The sequence below is a fragment of the Monodon monoceros genome, unplaced genomic scaffold (assembly GCF_005190385.1).
Source record: "Monodon monoceros isolate NGI ecotype Baffin Bay Population unplaced genomic scaffold, NGI_Narwhal_1 Super_Scaffold_13, whole genome shotgun sequence".
Taxonomy (NCBI): Eukaryota; Metazoa; Chordata; class Mammalia; order Artiodactyla; family Monodontidae; genus Monodon; species Monodon monoceros.
In genome coordinates, this window is record NW_021703769.1 from 28,988,620 (window position 1) to 29,007,574 (window position 18,955).

The 18,955-nt window shown below is 54.5% G+C and overlaps 3 protein-coding genes across 4 annotated transcripts; 2 read left to right on the forward strand and 1 right to left on the reverse strand.

Moving 5' to 3' along the window:
- Positions 1-2,104: 2,104 nt before the first annotated feature.
- CPXM1 (carboxypeptidase X, M14 family member 1) lies at positions 2,105-8,365 on the reverse strand. The gene is given in 15 exon segments (XM_029222340.1): positions 2,105-2,476; positions 2,578-2,680; positions 3,334-3,473; positions 3,650-3,947; positions 4,032-4,211; positions 4,299-4,495; positions 4,583-4,706; positions 5,034-5,122; positions 5,207-5,357; positions 5,984-6,074; positions 6,180-6,319; positions 6,426-6,535; positions 6,723-6,808; positions 6,810-6,885; positions 8,176-8,365. Coding segments are annotated over 15 exon segments (2,196 nt in total). The 5' UTR covers positions 8,348-8,365; the 3' UTR covers positions 2,105-2,237.
- Positions 8,366-14,061: 5,696 nt separating this feature from the next.
- On the forward strand, positions 14,062-16,394 carry TMEM239 (transmembrane protein 239). Of its 2 annotated transcripts, XM_029221451.1 has the most exons (3): positions 14,062-14,135; positions 15,447-15,617; positions 15,912-16,394. In XM_029221451.1, the coding sequence occupies exon 3, from the start codon at positions 15,926-15,928 to the stop codon at positions 16,379-16,381; it is 456 nt and encodes a 151-aa protein (XP_029077284.1). In that variant the 5' UTR covers positions 14,062-14,135; positions 15,447-15,617; positions 15,912-15,925; the 3' UTR covers positions 16,382-16,394. The 2 variants fall into 2 exon arrangements, with proteins under 2 accessions (XP_029077284.1, XP_029077283.1); XM_029221450.1 differs by lacking the exons at positions 14,062-14,135; positions 15,447-15,617 and having other exon boundaries at positions 15,788-16,394.
- Positions 14,584-15,168, forward strand: CUNH20orf141 (chromosome unknown C20orf141 homolog). Its single transcript, XM_029221452.1, is given in 3 exon segments — positions 14,584-14,653; positions 14,656-14,845; positions 14,931-15,168. Coding segments are annotated over 3 exon segments (498 nt in total).
- Positions 16,395-18,955: the final 2,561 nt, after the last annotated feature.

The following is an 18,955-nucleotide window of genomic DNA, read 5'->3' on the forward strand; positions in this document are numbered from 1 at the left end:
TTGTAATTACAGTCGAGTCATGTCTTCTAATTTACTGTGCCAATAAGCTGTGCACTTATGTGTACTTCTTATTATATATATTAAACTTCAATGAATAATTTTTTTTTTTTTTTTTGGAAAAAGTTTTGCTGTATAAGAAGCATTGGAGGTGGGGAGAAAAGAAGCAGGGAGATGGGAGATGTGGTACTAAATCCCTCACGGTGATCTGAGATTGAAAATGAGAGACAGGCAGAGACAATACAACAGCCCAGCACTAGGCAAAGCTTACATAATAGGCTACATGGATGTCTTTGTGCCATAGTTTGCCTGTTAGTATTTGCCACATTCCTGCCCTTGCAAGCTCTCCTCTGAATTGCAGGGGGCTTAAGGTGCCTGGAAACTACATTTTGTGGACTTCTTTGCAAACTAGGTTACAGTTAGATTTTGCCAGTGGACTTCATAGGTTGGAGATTAGAAAATGGAAGGAAGGGAGAAATCTTTCTGACTCCAGCCACACCAGGCAACCACAAGTGATCACAGCTGGCTACTGGTGGCCACAGGTGATTGTGGGCTCCAGCACCAGCACCAACATCAGGCTTATAAACACCAGACCAGGATTTCCCTCGTGGCGCAGTGGTTAAGAATCCACCTGCCAATGCAGGGGACACAGGTTTGAGCCCTGCTCCAGGAAGATCCCACATGCCGCGGAGCAACTAAGCCTGCGCGCCACAACTACTGAAGCCCGCACGCCTACAGTCCATGCTCCGCAACAAGAGAAGCCACCGCACTGAGAAGCCCGCGCACCTCAAGAGTAGCCCCCACTCGCCACAACTAGAGAAAGCCCGCGCACAGCAACAAAGACCCAACAGCCAAACAATACTGATAAACAAAAAACCCAAACCAAGGGTGTTATCAGCTTCCTGACTTCTAAGTAAAACTCCCTTCTCCCTTTTTCTCATCCAGCTCTTCCAACATCTTTTTTTTTTTTAAAGACTGCATTTCCTTGCTTTATTTGCATATACAGACTGGATTTTTTTTTTTAACAGTTTTCCCAAAGGAATGTGTCTTGCTTATTACTGACATTTGGTATGTTTCATTCATTGGAATATATATTTTTTTAATTTTATTTTTGGCTGCGTTGGGTCTTCGTTGTTGCGTGCGGGCTTTCTCTAGCTTTGTCCTCCGGCTTCTCATTGCAGTGGCTTCTCTTGTTGTGGAGCATGGGCTCCAGGCGTGCAGGCTTCAGTAGTTGTGGTGCATTGGCTCAGTAGCTGTGGCTTGCGGGCCCTAGAGCGCAGGCTCAGTAGTTGTAGCGCCCGGGCCTAGCTGCTCTGCAGCATGTGGGATCTTCCCGGACCAGGGCTCGAACCTGTGTCCCCTGCATTGGCAGGTGGATTCTCAACTGCTGCACCACCAGGGAAGCCCTCTTCCAACACCTTTATACCCAATGTCCAGCATTAAATTCCCCTTCTTGAAATATCTAGAGTGGGTTATTTTCCTGGCAAGATACTGACCGACACATAACTTCCCTTTCAGTCTGAAAGAAATGAATCGAATGCTGTCATTTACCAACACTCTCCAAAATGGCTGGTGAAGCAAACCCAAATGCTCTCAGCTGTTCTCTCTCTAGTTTTCTCCTTGAAGCTGTCCCTGTCCACACCCCGACACCATACCCGCCTCCCACCTAAACTTCGAGAACCGTCACCTCTATTGCATCCTGACTGACCTGCAGCGCTGTATTTCACTCCCATGTGTACACCTCCCCAGTCTCTGCTCCCAGAGCAGCCAGCGTCCACCTTGGCACGCTTGTCCCCTCTCTTGACTGGGAGCCCCAGGAAGTTGATGGGCACTGTTTATCCTTGACTCCTTGCATGCGTGGCGCTGAGCAGGTGCTTACAGAATGCTTCACAGCACCAAGTGGTGTCTGCCACAGAAGTTGATGGGTTGAAGAGGTGCTCTATCAAGCCCTGGCTCAGGAAGAGCCCAGGTGGGATCCGCTTTCCACACTATTTTTCCAGAAGTCGACTGATGAGAGTACGCAAGTGTGTGCAGAATAGGATCGGGGAAGCTGAGGGCTGGCCCAGGTGGAGGACCCGGGACACAGAGACCACAGGAAGACTGGCTGAGGTGCCAAATAGCTTTAATGAGCCTGAGCATCTTTCCCCCTACTTTGTCCCTCCCTCCCAACTCTCCGTGTCCCCTCCTTCAGTTCTGGACAGGTCCAGCCTGCCCAAGGCTCTGGGACTCTTCGGCTAGTGTTAATTCTGTCCCCTCAGTCGCTCCAGCCGCCTCCTAAGGTCCGGGGGCACCTTGGCCCCAGCTGCCAGCAGCTCTCGAAGTCTCTGTTTGGGAGTCTTGGTGAGGTGGAAATTGCAGGGCACAGGGCCCTCTTCAAAGGTGACCCGGCAGTTCCGAGTCGCTGCGTGGTAGCCCTCAGCACTGGCAGTCACCACATAGTCCCCTGGGGTCAGCAGGCGCCAATAATCCCCGCCCCATGCTGAGAGGAGTGAAAGGCAAGATCAGAGTCCAGTGGTCCTCAGCTTCTGACCCAGCTAAAGCCTCCCACACCTCCCCCCACCCCCTCCCCGACACACCCACCCGTTGTTACATCATGGTTAATCCCATCCACAGCAATGACAGCATCAGCAATCCCAATCTCCGTGTCCTTGTCCCTCACAACTCCGGCAATGCCCATGCGCACCTGTGTGGGAAAAGGTTATCAAAACCCCTTTCCTTCTGTGTGAAAACGTGGCCTTCAGTTCATTTTCTGGCTCTGTTCCCCACAAATTTGATAGAGGTGGTGCGTCTACTCTGTTTCTACGTGACAATACTCTAGTGAAAATACCTCCTGATCGACAAATTGCATCTGGATTGGGAGAACTATAAATGCCTGGCAGGAGGGCATATCTATGGACTTTCCCGAGTTCAGTGACTCTTGTTATTGGCCTTGTGTTTTAGAACTCTTGGAAACTATACTTACGGAGTCATTCCAAGGGACATGAGTTCCGTGAAAAGTGAAGTGTCTATGCCAGGGCATTTCCTGCACTTGCAAAATTGGACTCTTTTCTGAGAACAGCTCTGGATCAGCTCTATGGACAATTGCTTGGACTGCTGTCAGGTCTATTCCCACCCGCTAACAATGTCTTACGCCACCCCGCTGGCAAACTGTGATTCCTGTCCTGTATCCCTCCAAGTCAATCTGATGCTGAGTGAGTGTGACCCATGGCACCTGTGAGTCAGAATGCTCAGCCTGACCTTAGGCTCAGTTCCCTATTGGGAGGTGCATCAACATGGAGAAGAGACCAGTCAGGAGTGACTCGGGCAGGCTGGGCACAGGGGGGATTCAGGTCCGACCTGTTCCAGGTAGGTGAGAAGGGCATCTTTGTTGTTCTCCCACTCCTGGCGCAGCTCGTTCTCGTGAGGGAACTTGTCACAGGACAGCTCCACAGTGACCTCAAAGCAGTTGGTGTGTAGGTAGCTGAAGTCATTCATGCCTAGGGGTACCACAGACACTGGAGCCTAAAGGGGCGGGATGGAAGCCCTGCCCTCCTGGTGCCCTCCTCTGGGAGACACTTCCTGGTGACAGTTGACACCAGTGGTTATGTGAGAGCAGACTGTCTTATTGGGCAGAGTTATGGGGACGGAGCTAACCCCACCCTTGGGCACATACTCCCAGGAACTGTGTGCCAGTCAGCCCCGTTGATGATGTTGCCATACGAGGAGAAGTCCTGGCTGTGGCAGGGTCGGCGATCTGGGTCCTGCATTGCCCAATTAGTGCCAGCATAGACAGTGCTGAGCCAGCGAAACACTGCCTCATCTGGGGTGGGCGTGAGTTCACGGGCAGCCCACGGAGTCCGAGTCATGTCGAAGGGATAGGACACCACGAGCTCACCCCCGTGGAGGTTGGCACTTAGCACAAAAGGGATCCGTTCCATCCACTTGATCACTGCCCGCGTTTCAGGAGCCACCTGGACAAGGGCAGGTCAGGGGGGTGGGAGACAGAGACAAAGGCCCCTAGGGTGGCCCTCCACCACTGCCCCCAGAATACTCACAGTGGCATTGGGCAGGGTGTAGTAAGTAGGCAGTGGCAGGTGATGGTTGGGGACAGTGTCAGGCACCAGCCCATCATCCTCTGCTTCCCACAGTGGTGTGTTGAGGTCAGCAAAATTATGGTTAAGGTCAATGCCCTGATGGTTCCAGCGGCCCTCTGCCCAGCCCACCAGCTCCGAGCCCTGCCAGGGACGAAGTTTGTTCAAGCCAAGCAGGCTCCGGGCACCACGACAGAAGGAGCAGGCTGGCCCTCGGGCCAAGTGGCCTACCCGGCGGAAGGCAGTCTCATAGCCGTCAGGGTTCATGGAGGGCAGCAGGTGAATGCGCGTCTCGGTGAGCAGCCGGGTCACCCGCGGGTCCCCTCTCAGGTACTCACGGCACAGGAACTGCATTAGGAGCAGGAGCAACTCCCGCCCCAGGGCCTCATTCCCATGCATGCCGGCCACGTAGCGCACCTCAGGCTCTCCTGGGAGCATACAGGTGCTCGCAACTGGCTCGTGCCCCTGCCCCTCCCCGCCACTGTGCCCACCTCTCCCACCCCACCTGCCAGTACCCAGCTCATGCTCCCCAGGCTGGTCCGACATTTCCATCACATACAGCTTCAGGCCCTGGTGGCTCTTCCCGATGCTGTAGACGCGGGTGATGTTGGGGCACTGCTCGTTCACCTGCTTCATCAGCTGGGGGGCGGAGTGCACCTCCCACGGTGCAGGGCATGGGAGGATCAGACCCAGGGGTCAGACCACATGTGGCCACGGAAGGACTTCAAAAGCTTGTGGTGGCCCATACAGATGGGGACACCACGGCACAGTACAGGAGTGGGCAGCAGCAGACCAGAAGGAAGGGTCAGAATAAGGGAGGCGCCATAACAAGGGAAACTGGGGCAGTTTAGGGGTCAACAGGAGGGTGAGATGAGGGTGGACATGAGGGCAATCATAGCCAGTTATGCCCTGGTAGGCGGAGGACCTGAGATGGGCAGATCCTCCCTCCTGGGTCATAGGGGTTACCTTCCTCATGGCTTTATAATCATGATGCCGGAAGTCCAGTGTGTCGGAGGATCCCAGCACAGGGACCTCAGGGAACAGACCATTAGGATCTGGTAGAGGATGAGTTCCCAATAAAGGGGGAGTTCCCAGTGGAGGGTGCGCCCTGCCCATCCAACCCTTGTCTTACAGCCCACCTGAGACTGGACAGGCCAGGATCTCTGCCCGGAGGCAGGATGCACCTCCCTGGAGCCAGGTCTGGGGCAGCAGGCGAATGAAACGGGCCACCTGCGGCTCAGGCAGGAGGTTCAGCACTGGTGTCTCTGGGTCCGAATTGGCAGGAAATACCTGGGGGCATCAAGTTCTTTGTAAGGGTGGCTTGAACCCCAGCAGCCAGCCTGGCGGAGGGCCCAGGGAAGGAGCTCAGGCCGCTGAGCTCACTGAAAAATCCACCCCGGTAGGCTCAGCTGGAGACTTGCCCACTGTGTCAAACACAGACCGCTGCCCACAGCCTTTGCCAGCAGGCAGCCCTAGGCAGCCACACTTTCCATTTTGGTCACAGCTCATTAGACCAATATGGCCATGTGACTCAGGAGCAGCCAATCCTAGAGGTGGCCAGGACCCCACACTGTAGCCTGGGGTAAAAAGGGGTCATTGAGATGGGGAAGCCAGAGCTATGAGGAGGTGAGAAGTGATGCAAGGACCAGGGGCCCATCACCAGAAAGGGTGTTCCAGCAGGAGGCTGTGGCATGGAGGAAGGATTGGGGGAGGATACAGGCATCCAAAGCAGCCTGCCTCCCAAGGCTGTCTGCTGGGTGCCACCCATCCTGACAACAACCCCCCTTCTCCTGGGATGCCCAAGTGGACACCTGTTCCTTGTCCTCAGAGGAGCCCCAGCCCAGCCCAGCACCCTACAGTGGGCCAGGAGCCCAACTCTCAGCATAGAGGGCCCCAGCCACCATGGGACCTCTCACCGCGTCCATCCCACTGCTGCGATTCTTACTCCCCCACCAGGTAAGACTGTCATTGCTGAACTGGACCTTGTATGATGTGACCCAGTCATACCTGGCAGGAAAGATGGGTAGAGATGATGGGTGGCTCCCAGGACTCCCACCCCAGTCCTCCTGAGTCTGCCCATGACTTCCCTGGTCTGGAGATATCCTGCCTCACCTCCAGATGGAGTTCCTGCCCTGTGTGATAATGCCTGAGAAGTGGGTGGGGTGCCTAGCATCCACCTGAAGCCATGGCTCGGCATCCTGCTGCTCGGCACACCAGGCACCATCAAAAAGATCACCATCCTCCAGGCCTGACTGTGGGCACAGGACATAGTAATCACAACCAGGTAGGCAGTATGGGGTAAGCCTTAACCGAAGGTGGGAGGGCAAGTAAGCAGGTCGTAGGGGTTGCCTTGCTGACCTGGATGTTGAGCCGTCCTCGGTGTGGTCCAAGACCAAAGGACTGGCTGCTAGATGCATCAAGCTGGTTATCTGAAACTCGCAGGGACTCCAGGCCCAAAGGGGGACAGTCTGGGACAGGGACAGAGCAGTAAAATGGGACCAGAGAAAGAGTGGTCAGGGCACATAGGAAGCTGAGCCTAAGCTTGCCAGTGTGTTGGACAGGCTGGGGGCATGTCTATGCCCAGGAGACCAAGAGCTACATTAGTTTGTGCCCCAGAGACTGCAAGTCTGGGCAGGGCCCCTGAAACGGTGGTACCTGGTTCTTGCTTCTCGGGGAGGTCAAGGGTCCTTGCAGGGCTGGTGGTCACTGAAGCCCTGGCAGTCACCGGGGGTCGGGGGGGGAGTTAGCTTCTTTCGCTTCTTCATGATGATCTTTTTCTTCTTGATGACTCGAATCCGGACATGCTGTTCTGAGGTCCCTGGGGACCAAGGAGGCAGAGCACCAGGGAGGGAAAGGATGACACAAAGCCCCAGATGGAGAGGTCTGCCAGCCCAAGAAAGCCTGCAAGTCCACAACAGGCCCCACCACACATATCCAAGAACATTGGCATGGACTTAAAGGCCCACAGGCTGACCCCCAACCTACCTCCCCAGCCACTTCCTTGATTCCTTCTCCCCTCTGACGGCTTGGCCCTCACCAATAGAGAGCTACACTGCCACTAGGAACGATCTGCTTACTCCAAAGAGCTGAATTTGGTTTTTTAACTCCTTCTTTGCCCGGCTGTCCCCTTCCCTGTCATCCACCACCTTTGATTTTATTGCCTAATTCCCATTCTTCCTTTGCATCCCAGCCCAGATACACTTCAAGGAGCCTTCCTTAGCTCCAGACTCGGTCTCATGCCCCAAAGCCTCTGTACCACCTCCATCATTATGTTTGCCGTCTGAGCTGAGATGTCCTGTCCTCAAATCCATGTCTGCCCGGGTGCTCAGGCCTTCCAGAGCTGGACCCCTGCCCTGCCTGCCCTTCAGTACAAAGCATTCATTGCACAGGGCAGGTGCCACTAGTTCCCCACCCAGCCTAGCTCCACAGATGCCCCTGGAACATGCTGTACATTTTTGTGTTAGGTGCCCTGTGCCTTTGCACAGACTGTTTCCTTCTTGGCTGCCCTCCTCTTCAGCTCTTCCTAATTCAGAGATACCCTTCAGGACCAGTTCCACTTGCCTCTCCCAAGAAGCCCTCCTAGGCTGCCAATCTCCTTGCTTTCCTCCTCTTACTCCCACATCTGAAAAGGTGGGAAGTCAGGCAGCCTTCCCCCTCCCTTCCCCAGGCAGTGCCGCGTTCATCCTGGCAGAGAGCTCTTCTTCCCTTCCTCGGTTCTTTCCTTCCAGGCCCTGCCCTCAGTCTTGCTCTGCACCCTCCTCCTTTGTCTGCACCTCTTTCTCCCCTCCTCCTGGCTCTGGCCTCAGTTTCCTCATCTGTGAAAAGGGAAAGTTTGGGGCTGGAAGAGGCAGCATCCAACTGGTTCCTGTCCCAGGACTGCTGACTTGGTTTGGCAGGGAACTGGGGCTGCTGACTCAGCAGCCATTGTACCGGGCAGGGAGCGTGTGTGCGTGGGGAAGGGTCGCCACACAGGGGCTGGGCACGGAGTGTGGCGTGTGTGGCGTGTGTGTGGTGTGTGTGCGCGTGCTGGGGAGGGGTCGCCACACGGGGGGCGGAGGAGTGGGACAACCGGCCCGCGGAAGAAGCGGGCCGTGGGTCGGGAGCTCACCGTTCTTGTTCCCTGCGGACAGCTCTGCCTGGCTGCTACGCGGGGCCGGGGTCGAGACCGGGGCCTCGGTGGTCGCGGGCGACGCCAGGCCCAGCACCGAGGCGCCGGACGCCCCCAGACTCACCCCGACGGCAGGCGCGAAGGTGGCCAAGGCGAGCAGGAGACCCCACATGGCTGAGTCCAAAGCGAGGACACGCGCTCGGCCCGCGATGGCCGGTGGGTTCGCCTCTTCCTGCTGGGGCTCGGGAGCCCCCCGCCCCTTCCTGCCGCCGCCGCACACCCCTGCGGCCTTCGACACGCCCACAGCCCGCTAGTTGGCCTCGGACCCTGGAGCCGAGGGGTAGGCAGGGGAGGGGAGAGGAAGGTAGGGGCGGGGAGGGGCCAGGGCTGCAGCCCAGGGTCTCCGCACCCGCCGACCCTCCCCCTCCCTCTCTGCCCCGCGCCCCAGCCGCCCGCACCTAACCACATATTATCCTCTCTCGGCAAAGACCCTGCACCCTGGATTCCACGCGATCCTGTGCGCCTGTCCCACAGTGGGCACTTACTGTGTACCATGCCCCGTGCCAGGCGCTTTACCCGTGGCATCTCAGACAAATCTCATCTTACAAACTGGTAAACTGAGGCTCAGGGCGGCTAATTGACTTAGCCTAGGTAGCGAAGCCGAGAACTTTGGGGAGGAAACTACAACCCGAGAGGGAAATCTATCCAGTCAGAACCCCCTGCCAGGACGGGTGGGACGGAAAGAAGGGTGAGAAGAAACTGAGGCGGCGGCTGGGGTACGGGGTTGGGGAGGGCTGGCTCTCCAGGAATTCTTCTGAAGGAAACCCAAGGGGCCCAGCTAGAGGCGGTGCTTCCCACCCTCCCCCCACCGCGGCGCCCCGCCTCTCCTCTCTTCTTCCTTTCCCCAGCCTCCTCTCCTTTGCTCACCCGGCTGCCACGTTCCGGGGTTACATAATCCGAGTAGAGGCGTCTGAGCCTATGCCCAGCGGGCTGGGGCAGGGGGTGGAGGGCGAGGCTGATGCATGTTCTGCCCTCCCCCGCCTCACTCTCCTCTGGGAGCCGGCAGCCCTGGGTCTGTGTCTTCGGGACCACCTCCGACCCCGGGATTCCAGAGCGCAGGACCCTCCCCATCCCCCTCCGAGGTCCCCTTTGGCTCCCCCACACCAGGGTCGCCTCCCCAGAAGGAAGGCATTCGTCCACTGTGCGCCTCTGGCCGGGGCTTTGCCTTTGCAAGGATCCCGCCGGGGAGACACTGCCATCCCCAAGTAAGAAGAGATGCCCAGAGGTGGCCGGGAATCCTCCGGAGTGCGCGGGGCCCCTGAGCAAATGTTTTCTGCAAGGTCACTACCCACGTGAACAATTTGAATTACCCTAAATCAGCGTGTCAGCACCAATCTCGTCGGATCTCTCGAAAGGAATATGCGCTCCTGGAACTGAGACCCACCCCCAGTAAGAACGATCTCATAGACTCGAGTCCCGGAGCTCCCCAAGGCATTTGGTCCACCCCATGCGCTCTGGGTAGAGAACCCCCGAAAGGGAGTAACTGGGACAGGGCCCCCGCGGGTCCTGCTCCCGCCTTAGAGCGCCCCGCCTGGACACTACTGCCGGGTCCCAGTCACCAGAGGAGGATCTAGAAAAATTCAAGGAAGGCATGCCGAAGCGGAGGGTCCTTGAAGCGCCGGGCCGAGTCAGCGGCAGAAAGACGGTACTGCGGCCCCAGGCTTCGCAGAGGTGGGAGGCAGCGAGAGGGTCTGTGGAGCTAGAAGCGGGTCTGTACGAGTCCTGAGGACTACTCCACCTCCCGCCAAAACGCAGTCTGCCCACTTCCCGGGCCCCACCCTCATCCAAGTTTCACAGAGTGGTGCGAGAGGGTCGGGGCAGAACCTGGCTAGGACAGGTCAGCCTCCTGAGGCTCCCACCTCCTCCAAGCCCTTCCCTACACCGCAGCCAAATTGTCCTAGTGCGCTCACCTTCCAGGCTATTCCTGAAAATGTTCTTCCCCACCCACAGCTTTCCCACCTCATCTCCCTGTGTTCTCCCCCGGCTCATATCTCTCCAGCCACACAGGCATTCTAGCTGTTCCTCCAATGCACCAGCCCCATCCAGCCTCAGGGCCTTTGCACTGGTTCACCAAGTTTGTATCCTATCACTCAGATGGCCTTTCAATGTTACTTACTTCCCTGACCATTCTGACAAAAGTAAACTCCAGCCTCTCACTCTGTTTTGTTATTGATTCAAGGTACTCAACCCTCTCTGAATATATCTTGTGTTATTTATTATGTGTTCTTTGTCTGGGTCCCCACTCCCACCCAGCAGAAGGTAAGCAACCCCACAAGAGCCTTTTGCACCCAAATGTTCACAGCTGTACCTCAGGGCCTAGAACAGTGCTTGGTCTCTAGTCAGTGCTCAAAAAGTATGTGTATAATATGTTCAAGGTTAGAGGGAACCCAGCAGGGCTGGAGGGAAGCTGGCCTCCTCAACAGTGCCAGGTTTTACAGGAAAGGAGTTGGCCAGCAATGAACTGGGAGACCTGCCCCCAAAGAGACTGGTGGGACGGGGCATGCTGGCCATCTCCCACCAATCTCCCACCTTCTCACGCACCTTCTAACTTGCTCATCCCTCCTGTTCTCCCTGCTCAGCTGCTGCCTTTGGCCCTTGCCATTTGGTTGCCTAGAGCTGCAAAGGCACCAAGTCCAGAAGCAGGGTGTAGAGGTGGCGGCTTCCAGGGTGCAGGTACTTGCACAGCCAGATCTCTAGCCCTGGGAGCCAGGTGGAGGCTTTTTCGTGGCCTCCCGAGAGCAAGGTTATGTTGCAAAGCACAAATGAGCAAGACTGAGCTGGACTGGGTGGAGATACCTGCCTCAAAGGGATTTTGGCTTAAGGGATGGTCTGGGACTCTCCTGGTTGCTCCCCAGTGTGGTCAGGTGGCTGGAGGCAGAGACGATAGATGACTTTGGTGCCACACAGGCTTAATGTCACATCCTACTTCTGCTGTTCATTTTGTTTGCGTATCCTTGGGCGGTAATTTTACCTCTCCGAGCCTCAGTTTTCTCATCTGTAAAATGGGAACAGTAATATCTTCCTCTTTGGGTTGCTGTGAAGTGAGATAATATGTGGTTCTTGGGGGCCACTACCAGATGAATTAAAGGTAGGGAAACAGCTTAACACAGTCCTCTTGCTCCCACATATGCAGATGGAATAAAACATTATCAAGAGAAGAGAGGAGGCTATGTGTCTGGCTGTACAAATTGAGAAGTAGGCAAATCTGCTGCCTCTCTGTGCCTCCTAATCTCCTGTCCCTGGTACTCACTCCCCACTAAGTGCTCTCCCTATGATGCAGGTGAGCTTTGATGGGGACTCCTGTGGCACCTAGAAGCATCTCCCCACGTGCCCGTCTCCCCTCACCACTACCTCCCCCAGCTATCTCTCTTTTGTACATCAACGTCTTCTAGAGCCTTATTCCTCAAAGTGTGGCCGAGGTCCAACAGCATCAGCAACCCCTGGGAGCTTGTTAGAAATGCAGAATCCCTGCCGAGACCTACTATATCAGAATCTGCATTTTAAAAAGATCCCCAGAGGATTCAACCCTAGGAGATTCAGGTGGGCTGAGAAGCATTAGGTGGAGGTTTAGAGCAACTCCATCTAAAATGCATGAGATTCACAGCTTTCTGAGTTTGATGGTGTTTGATGCTGTTACTGGAAATTTTATCTCAAGCCATATGAGGACATCCACGTAACATTAGGAAATTGGTATTTCATTCATCCTGGGAGGGTATATTCCTGATCTCCACCAAAGGACCCTATATTGATTTGCTTGTTTTAAATGAAATCATTTTAATCGGAATACTACAGAATATAATTTTTAAGACCCTTTAAAAATATATATTTATTTATTTATTTTGGGTACACCAGGTCTTAGTTGAGGCAGGCAGGATCTTCCGTTGCAGCATGCAGACTTCTTAGTTGCAGCATGCGGAGTCTTAGTTGTGGCATGCATGCAGGATCTAGTTCCCCAACCAGGGATCGAACCTGGGTCCCCTGCATTGGGAGTGTGGAGTCTTACTCACTGGACCACCAGGGAAGTCCATGCAGAATATAATTTTAAAGGTAAATCACATACAGGCCTGTAACAGAAGATTCTTCTCTATGCTTCTCTATTCTCAAGTCAACCACTTTTAGTTCTGTTTGTTATTCCTTCTTGTATTTACCTTTATGCTTCTATTGCTATTTCTTGAATTTTTATGTTTAGATGTTATCTGTGGATTTCCTGCTATGGAATTAAGGATTTAGCTTTCCTACCACCCCTCCCCCCAACATACACCAAAATACACATACACATTTCCTCCTGCCATCCTCCCAAAAGAACTAAATCACTGGAGTCAATATTCAGTGCTTATATTATGACCATGTAAAGATTATTGTTCAACTTTTTTTGTTCCCTGGAGTTAGCAATTACTTCGTTTTATCATTTGCTAGGTTTTCAAGGCACTAGTTGCTAATTCAATCCCAAAGCTTCCAACAGAACTAAACATTTTGCATATGTCTAAAAACAGCAGATAGGGACTTCCCTGGTGGCGCAGTGGTTAAGAATCTGCCTTCCAATGCAGGGGACATGGGTTCGAGCCCTGTTCCAGGAGGATCCCACATGCTGCAGAGTAGCTGAGCCCGTGTGCCACAACTACTGAAGCCCACGCGCCTAGAGCCCGTGCTCTGCAACAGGAGAAGCCACTGCAATGAGAAGCCCTCATACAGCAACGAAGACCCAATGCAGCCAAAAATAAATAAATTAGAAAACAAACAAACAAACAAACAAAAAAACCCCAGCAGATAATCAGTTTCATTTTCTTCTGGAGACATCCCTCCTGGAGCATCTATCTTTTGATTCCAGGCTGGGTTGCTTGCTTTCTTCACCTGGAAACATAGCTGATGTCCCAGGTCTTTCTCATCACCACTCTCCTTTGTTTAGCCTCACTTCTTTCTTAGTTTAGTTCCTTATTTTTCTGAAGCACATGCTCCAGTAGCTTCCTAAGAAAGAGTGTATGCAAGGTCAAGTTTTTGAAACCTTGTTTGGCTTAAAATGTCTTTATTCTACCCTCATACTTGATAATCGTTTAGACAGATATGTTACTAGGTTGTAAATCATTTTCCCTCAGAATTTTGTGGGCATTGCTTTATTGCTCTGGGAAGACTCAGAAAAAGGCAATCAATGAATGGTTCCAAGGGCTGGGGGCATTGGCTCTATGACTGTTGAGCTCACCACCACCAAAGATGTCAAGGTCACCAGGCTTGAATCTTTGAACAGAATCCCCTGGAGGCAGATATGCAGCCGGACCCTTGCTCTGTCTCCTCCTCTCCTAGGGCCTGTATGGTCACTGTCCCCCTACCCCTACCTCCATCAGTTTTCCTTCGAAGTATGATATGTGAACAAGGATTAAGCTCTCTCAGTTATGACCCATTTCCACTCTTGCCTCTCAAGTCACTAAACTGAACCTCTGTAACCATTTACAGATTATTAGTGGAGATAGGTTTCTTTTCCAGGTGACCAATCCCTTCATACATGCTCATTTTCCATAATTTCATTCTTGGGGGGTGACCTTAATCTCCAATTTTGGGGTTACTATGTTGTAGCCCTCTTACAGTCATTCTCTGTGCCATTTCTGGAATGCCAGTATCCAGAACACCTCCCACAAACAGCAATGCTTCAAACAGCTAAACAGCCCCTTCCTGCCCCACCCCCATTTAGTAGGTCATGTGGGAGCCCTGCCCCAGAAAGCCTCTGGTTGCTTCCTGGCAGAGTCTATCTCTGCATTCCAGGACTGCAGTTCTGAAAAATCCCCCACAAGAGCCCACAGGCCTCACCCTACTTTCAGGGGAGAGAGCTGGGGACAGACAGATTGAGTGACTTGCCCCTGGACACCCAGCCCCGGGAACCCAAGAGACAAGCAGCCCTTCATCCTGTGGTAAGCTGCCCAGGTGGTGATGGGGTTATAATGCCTTCCTGGCAACTCAAATCCCCACCGGAGGGCCCTAGGGCGGAGAATTAGCAAAGACAAGAGGATTAGTCTTAGCTCTCAAAAGTCAGACCTCCCTTTGGCTAAACTCTGCCTAAGCTACCCGCTACTTATGAGGCCAGAACCAGCATTAGCCTGCTCCTTACCCCAGGTCCCCACCTGGCAGTAGGTCACAATGCTCCAGCCGCCCAACCCACCAGAATGGCTGACTGAAGTGGGAGGGGGTGAGGAGGGTTTGGTGGGTGGGTGCGTGGGGAGGGGGAGATTTTTAAGGAGCCCAGCTCCCCACTGCCTGAGCTCACCCTTGAGTGTCTGCCAGGGCCCCACCCCCTCCCATGGTCCTCCCCCCAATACTCCTTCCCAGCCCTAGTCCTTCCTGTAACCTCCACCTCCCTCCATGACCCGCCTCTGCTTACCCAGGCCCAAAGCCCTTGCTTATCCTGTCCCAGTCCCTTCCAGGGGCGTGGGTGTGGGGAGGGATCGGGTAGCCCAGTGGGTCCATGTGTGTCCCCCTGGGGCCCTAGCCAGGCCCAGGTCCTGGACAGTGTCCTAGGGCTGGGGGCACTGGGGCTGGCAATTCGGGCAGTCTTTTCCACAGCTGGCTCAGCCTCGCTGCTGCTGCTACTGGTCAGCTTACTGGCCTTCGACCTGCTCCACCGGTAAGTGGACAGCAGCCTGGCAGGTTGGGCAGGTGAGCAAGGGGTCAACCTCCCAAAGCCCAGCTGCCACCCTTCCTCTCCACAGGCCTGCAGGTCCCACCTGGCCACAGCACACACATCTCACAGGGGGCCAGAGTCAGGGGGCCGGCGAGGGTCCAGGGCAGCAGTAGGCTCCACTCCTGCCCACAGTGGCAGTCACAGGACGACTCAGCCTCCAGGAGGCTCTGCTGCTGCTGCTCCTGGGCCTGGGGCTACTCCTGGGAGCCCGCGGCATGCCCTTGGCACTGCTTGCCCTGGCTTTCTGCCTCCATCCTTGGGCCTGAATGCCCTCCGGAAATACACTGACAATGCTGTTTCCTCAGGCCTCCTTTCCTCCACCCTGGTCTGGGAAGGTGGGAGAATACTCCTTTATCCCCCCGCCTGCACCTACCTTGGGGGACCTCTGAGGTCTCCCCACAATGTGGACAGTAGATACCTAGGTCTGAGTCCGAGGGCATCAGTAAAAAGTGAGATAAGGGACAGGGAGCCCAGTGCAGGGAATGGAGCCATCTCAGAACCTCTAGGTTAGGGGTCACTATTCTGGCCTCCACTGTGGTTCTAGAGAATGAGGGTCCAGAGACAAAGAACTGCAAGAGAGTGGAGTGCGACTGGATATCGGCCAGCAGGGAAAGGAGGGATCCAGAGAGGTCTTTCCATAAGAAAACATGAGAAACTACATCTGTGGGCTCACCAGGCTCCCTGCCAGCCTGGAGGGTCCATGAAAGAGGCTCAGGTAAGCCTCACATCCTGCAGTGTTTCCTCTCTTGGCTGGACCCCACCCTAGTCCAGGTCACAATGGGGCTCCTTTGGGAGGGGTGGGGGCAGTGAGAGTGGGGGCTCCACTCTGGCTGGGCGCTGCAGGAAGCAACATGACCTAGGTGGCTCTGCCCAGAGGTAAGACCCATGCCCCAGCTCAAAGCCCCACCACACCCATGCTGGTATCCTCCTGACCCCTGCACCCTCACCCACCCTAAGGTGCCAGGCATCTCCAGGGCTGCTCCTGCAGCTGGCGTGGCTCTCTCCCCAGGTGCACCAGAGGTGATGCAGCAGCCGCGAGCGGAGACGCATGCCATCGGGGCTGGTGAGGGGCCACAGCGTGCGGTGCCCTGGTCGGCCTGGGTCACGCGGGAAGGCTGGGTGCGCTGGTGCGTGTGCCATGTGCCCCCAAGCTGGACACAGTGGTGGACCACATCAGGCTGGCGGCAACCGCTGCAGCGTGTGCTGTGGGGCCTGGAGGGGATCCTCTACCTGCTGCTGGTGCTGATGCTGTGCCACGCGCTCTTCACCACCGGCTCCCACCTGCTGAGCTCCTTGTGGCCCGTGGCAGCTGCAGCGTGGCTCCATCTGCTGCCGGCTGTCCTGCTGCTGGTGCTCAGTGCCCTCCCCGCCCTGCTTTTCACCGCCTCCTTCCTGCTGCTTTTCTCCACACTGCTGAGCCTCGTGGGCCTCCTCACCTCCATGTCTCACCCAAGCCATGCTCAGGACTTGGACCAATAGAAGGGCAACCCCATCCTGCTGCTTGTGTCTGTTGAGCCCTGGCCTAGGGCCTGAAGCCCAGGGGAGAGGGAGGGCAGTTGGGACCAGGGCCTTCCTGCCTCAGCAGGCCCCAGACCTTCAGGCCTTAGTTGGGACTGGTCAGGGCATGCATGATGTTGCTGGAACTGGCAGGGTAGACTGTCCTGACCTCTGGGCACCTCCCTCAAGCTGATGCTGCAGGTACTTGGGGTGAGGGGGCAGGGACTTTGAGAAGAGACATTAGGGCAGAAGGCTTAGCCAGGGGCAGAGCTTGACCAAGCCGTCAAGAGCTCCCACATGCATGTGGTGACACCACTGGGGCCCCCTTAGCAGCTGGCAGCATCTTTTTTTTGCAGCTGCTCAACTGTCTCAGCTTCAGACTCATAGAGAACTACTTGGGTACCTCTGTATTTGCCATTCCCCCCACCAACCTCCTCTTTCCACTTCCCCAGGCTCTAGAAAGGGCCCACTGACAGAAACTTAGCTGGGAGAGGTCTAGCCAGAAGCCTCATGGGACCTCAGCCAACTCACCTTCCGGACCTTTCTGCCTAAGCATTCCCCCACTCCCTAGACTTTCTACCTCCTGCCTCAGTCCACATCCCCACCTCTGGGAAATGGGCCAACCAGTGTAGTGAGGTTCCCAGAGAGCACTTACTCTTTAAGACTCCTGAGGTTTGCTATGGAAAAACAAACAAGAAGTCCCATTTCACCCACCTATGCAATGTGTGGCCTTGGCCAATTAGTTTCTTTGAGCCTTGGTATTAAGTGGGTCCTGTCATGGAGCTGTTGTGAGTCAAAGGCAATAATACCTATGTGTGAAGTACTTTGAAAAGACCAGAAAACTGCACGATATTGTATTGAACTCTAAAGAGCAGGAAGCTTCTCCAGGCCTTCAGAGAAATGTTCTGTCATGGATACAACTGGGGCCCTACCATGGTAAACAGCAGATGGACGAATGTGAACAAAATGTAAAAGGTTGTATGTCATGAAATCTCAAAATATGCAGGTGTCGAACTCTTCTGATTGTGAAATGCTTGGGGCTGGGGCTTGGTGCCAGGAAAAGTCTTGCACAGCTATGTGAGTGGGGAAAGCATGGCCCACGGGTTTCTAAAACCAATCCAACAAGCTGCTTACAGCACCAGGAGGGCCTTGGAAGGTGGCATCCCTTGATGCCCAGGATGCTGGCTGTTCACACATCAGCTAACCCTCCAAATAAAACAGTGAGTGATCAGTTACTACAGGTAAGACATTTGATAGATAAGACCCACCACCTGACCCCCACCTCACTCCAGACCTCCACCTAATCCCTGACCCTCCCCAATCTAGTCTTGACCCCACTATATACATAACCCTAAAATCCCTGTTCCTAAATCCCTCAACCAAAAGGGCCCTCCCCTGCCAGCTAAATACTCAAGCCCTGGGGACCATCCCCTAGAACCCAGGTTCATTTTTGCTAAAACCCATTCGCTGCAGAGTTTCATAACTCTGGTCATCTGGCCACTGGTCATCAACAGCAGCTCCTGAAACCCCAGACACAGTCCTCCTTTTTTCCTTTCAGTTCTCCCTGAAATATGACCTGGTAGCAAGGGCAAAGGCAGGACATGGAGGTGGAATAGGTTCATGGTTAGCACGGGCTCTGGTGTATTAGCTGAAGCTGGGTTTGAATCCCAGCATTGTCACTTTCTAGCTCCATGGCTTTGGTAAAAATTGCTAAGCCTTCTTGAACTTCATTTTCCTCTTGGTTAAAACAAAGGCAAGAACACCTGTCTTGGGGCCCCTGTGGGGCACTTGGTATGTGAGGCAAAGTTTCTGGACTGACTCCTCACACCACAAACTGTAGCTATGCTGTTACCATCCCATTTTAGAGATGAGAAGTCAGGCACAGGATAGCTGCTTGCCAATGGCAAGGCCAGGTTGTTTGAGTCCTAGTCCAGCCTAACAGGCTACTAAAGGGAAAGCAATGGAGGAAATATAACCTAACTGAAGACCCCAGGGCTTCTCAATGCCTGTTCTTTAAGCTCCTGTCAGAGATGAAGCCAGGATGCCAATCTTGGGCCCATCATTGACTTGGCCGTGCATTGCTAGCCAGGGACATCACTCCAGAGCCTTGGGGCCACTCTGATTGAGAGAGGAGGTTTCGGCCCAGACCAGACACACTGGGGGGCAGGATTTTGGCAGGAGCAAGGAGAAGGCCTTCTTCCCTTCCCCACATAAATATATATCTTCTACCCTCCTGCGTTGCTGGTGTGGGGTAGGGTGGCACAGCCAGACTGGAGAGCAGATAGGCAATACTTATCAAATTAGATCAACACATACCCTGTGACCCAGCAACCCAAAATGAATTCTCACAGAGGCCCATAATGGCCTTGTTCCTCAAAGTGTGGTCCCAGGGCTAGCAGTATAGGCATCACCTGTAAACTGGCTACAAATGTAGAGTCTCAGGCCTCGCCCCAGGTGTGATGAATCAGAACCTGCATTTTAACAAGACTCCCAAGGGATAACTTTGCACACTGTGAGAAGTGCTGCAGGTGAGGGGATATGTTGAGGGGATACGTC

What these genes read in the sequence shown, in the direction of transcription:
- TMEM239 (XM_029221450.1), top strand. Translation starts at nt 15,788, where the DNA reads ATGCCCCAGCTCAAAGCCCCACCACACCCATGCTGGTATCCTCCTGAC.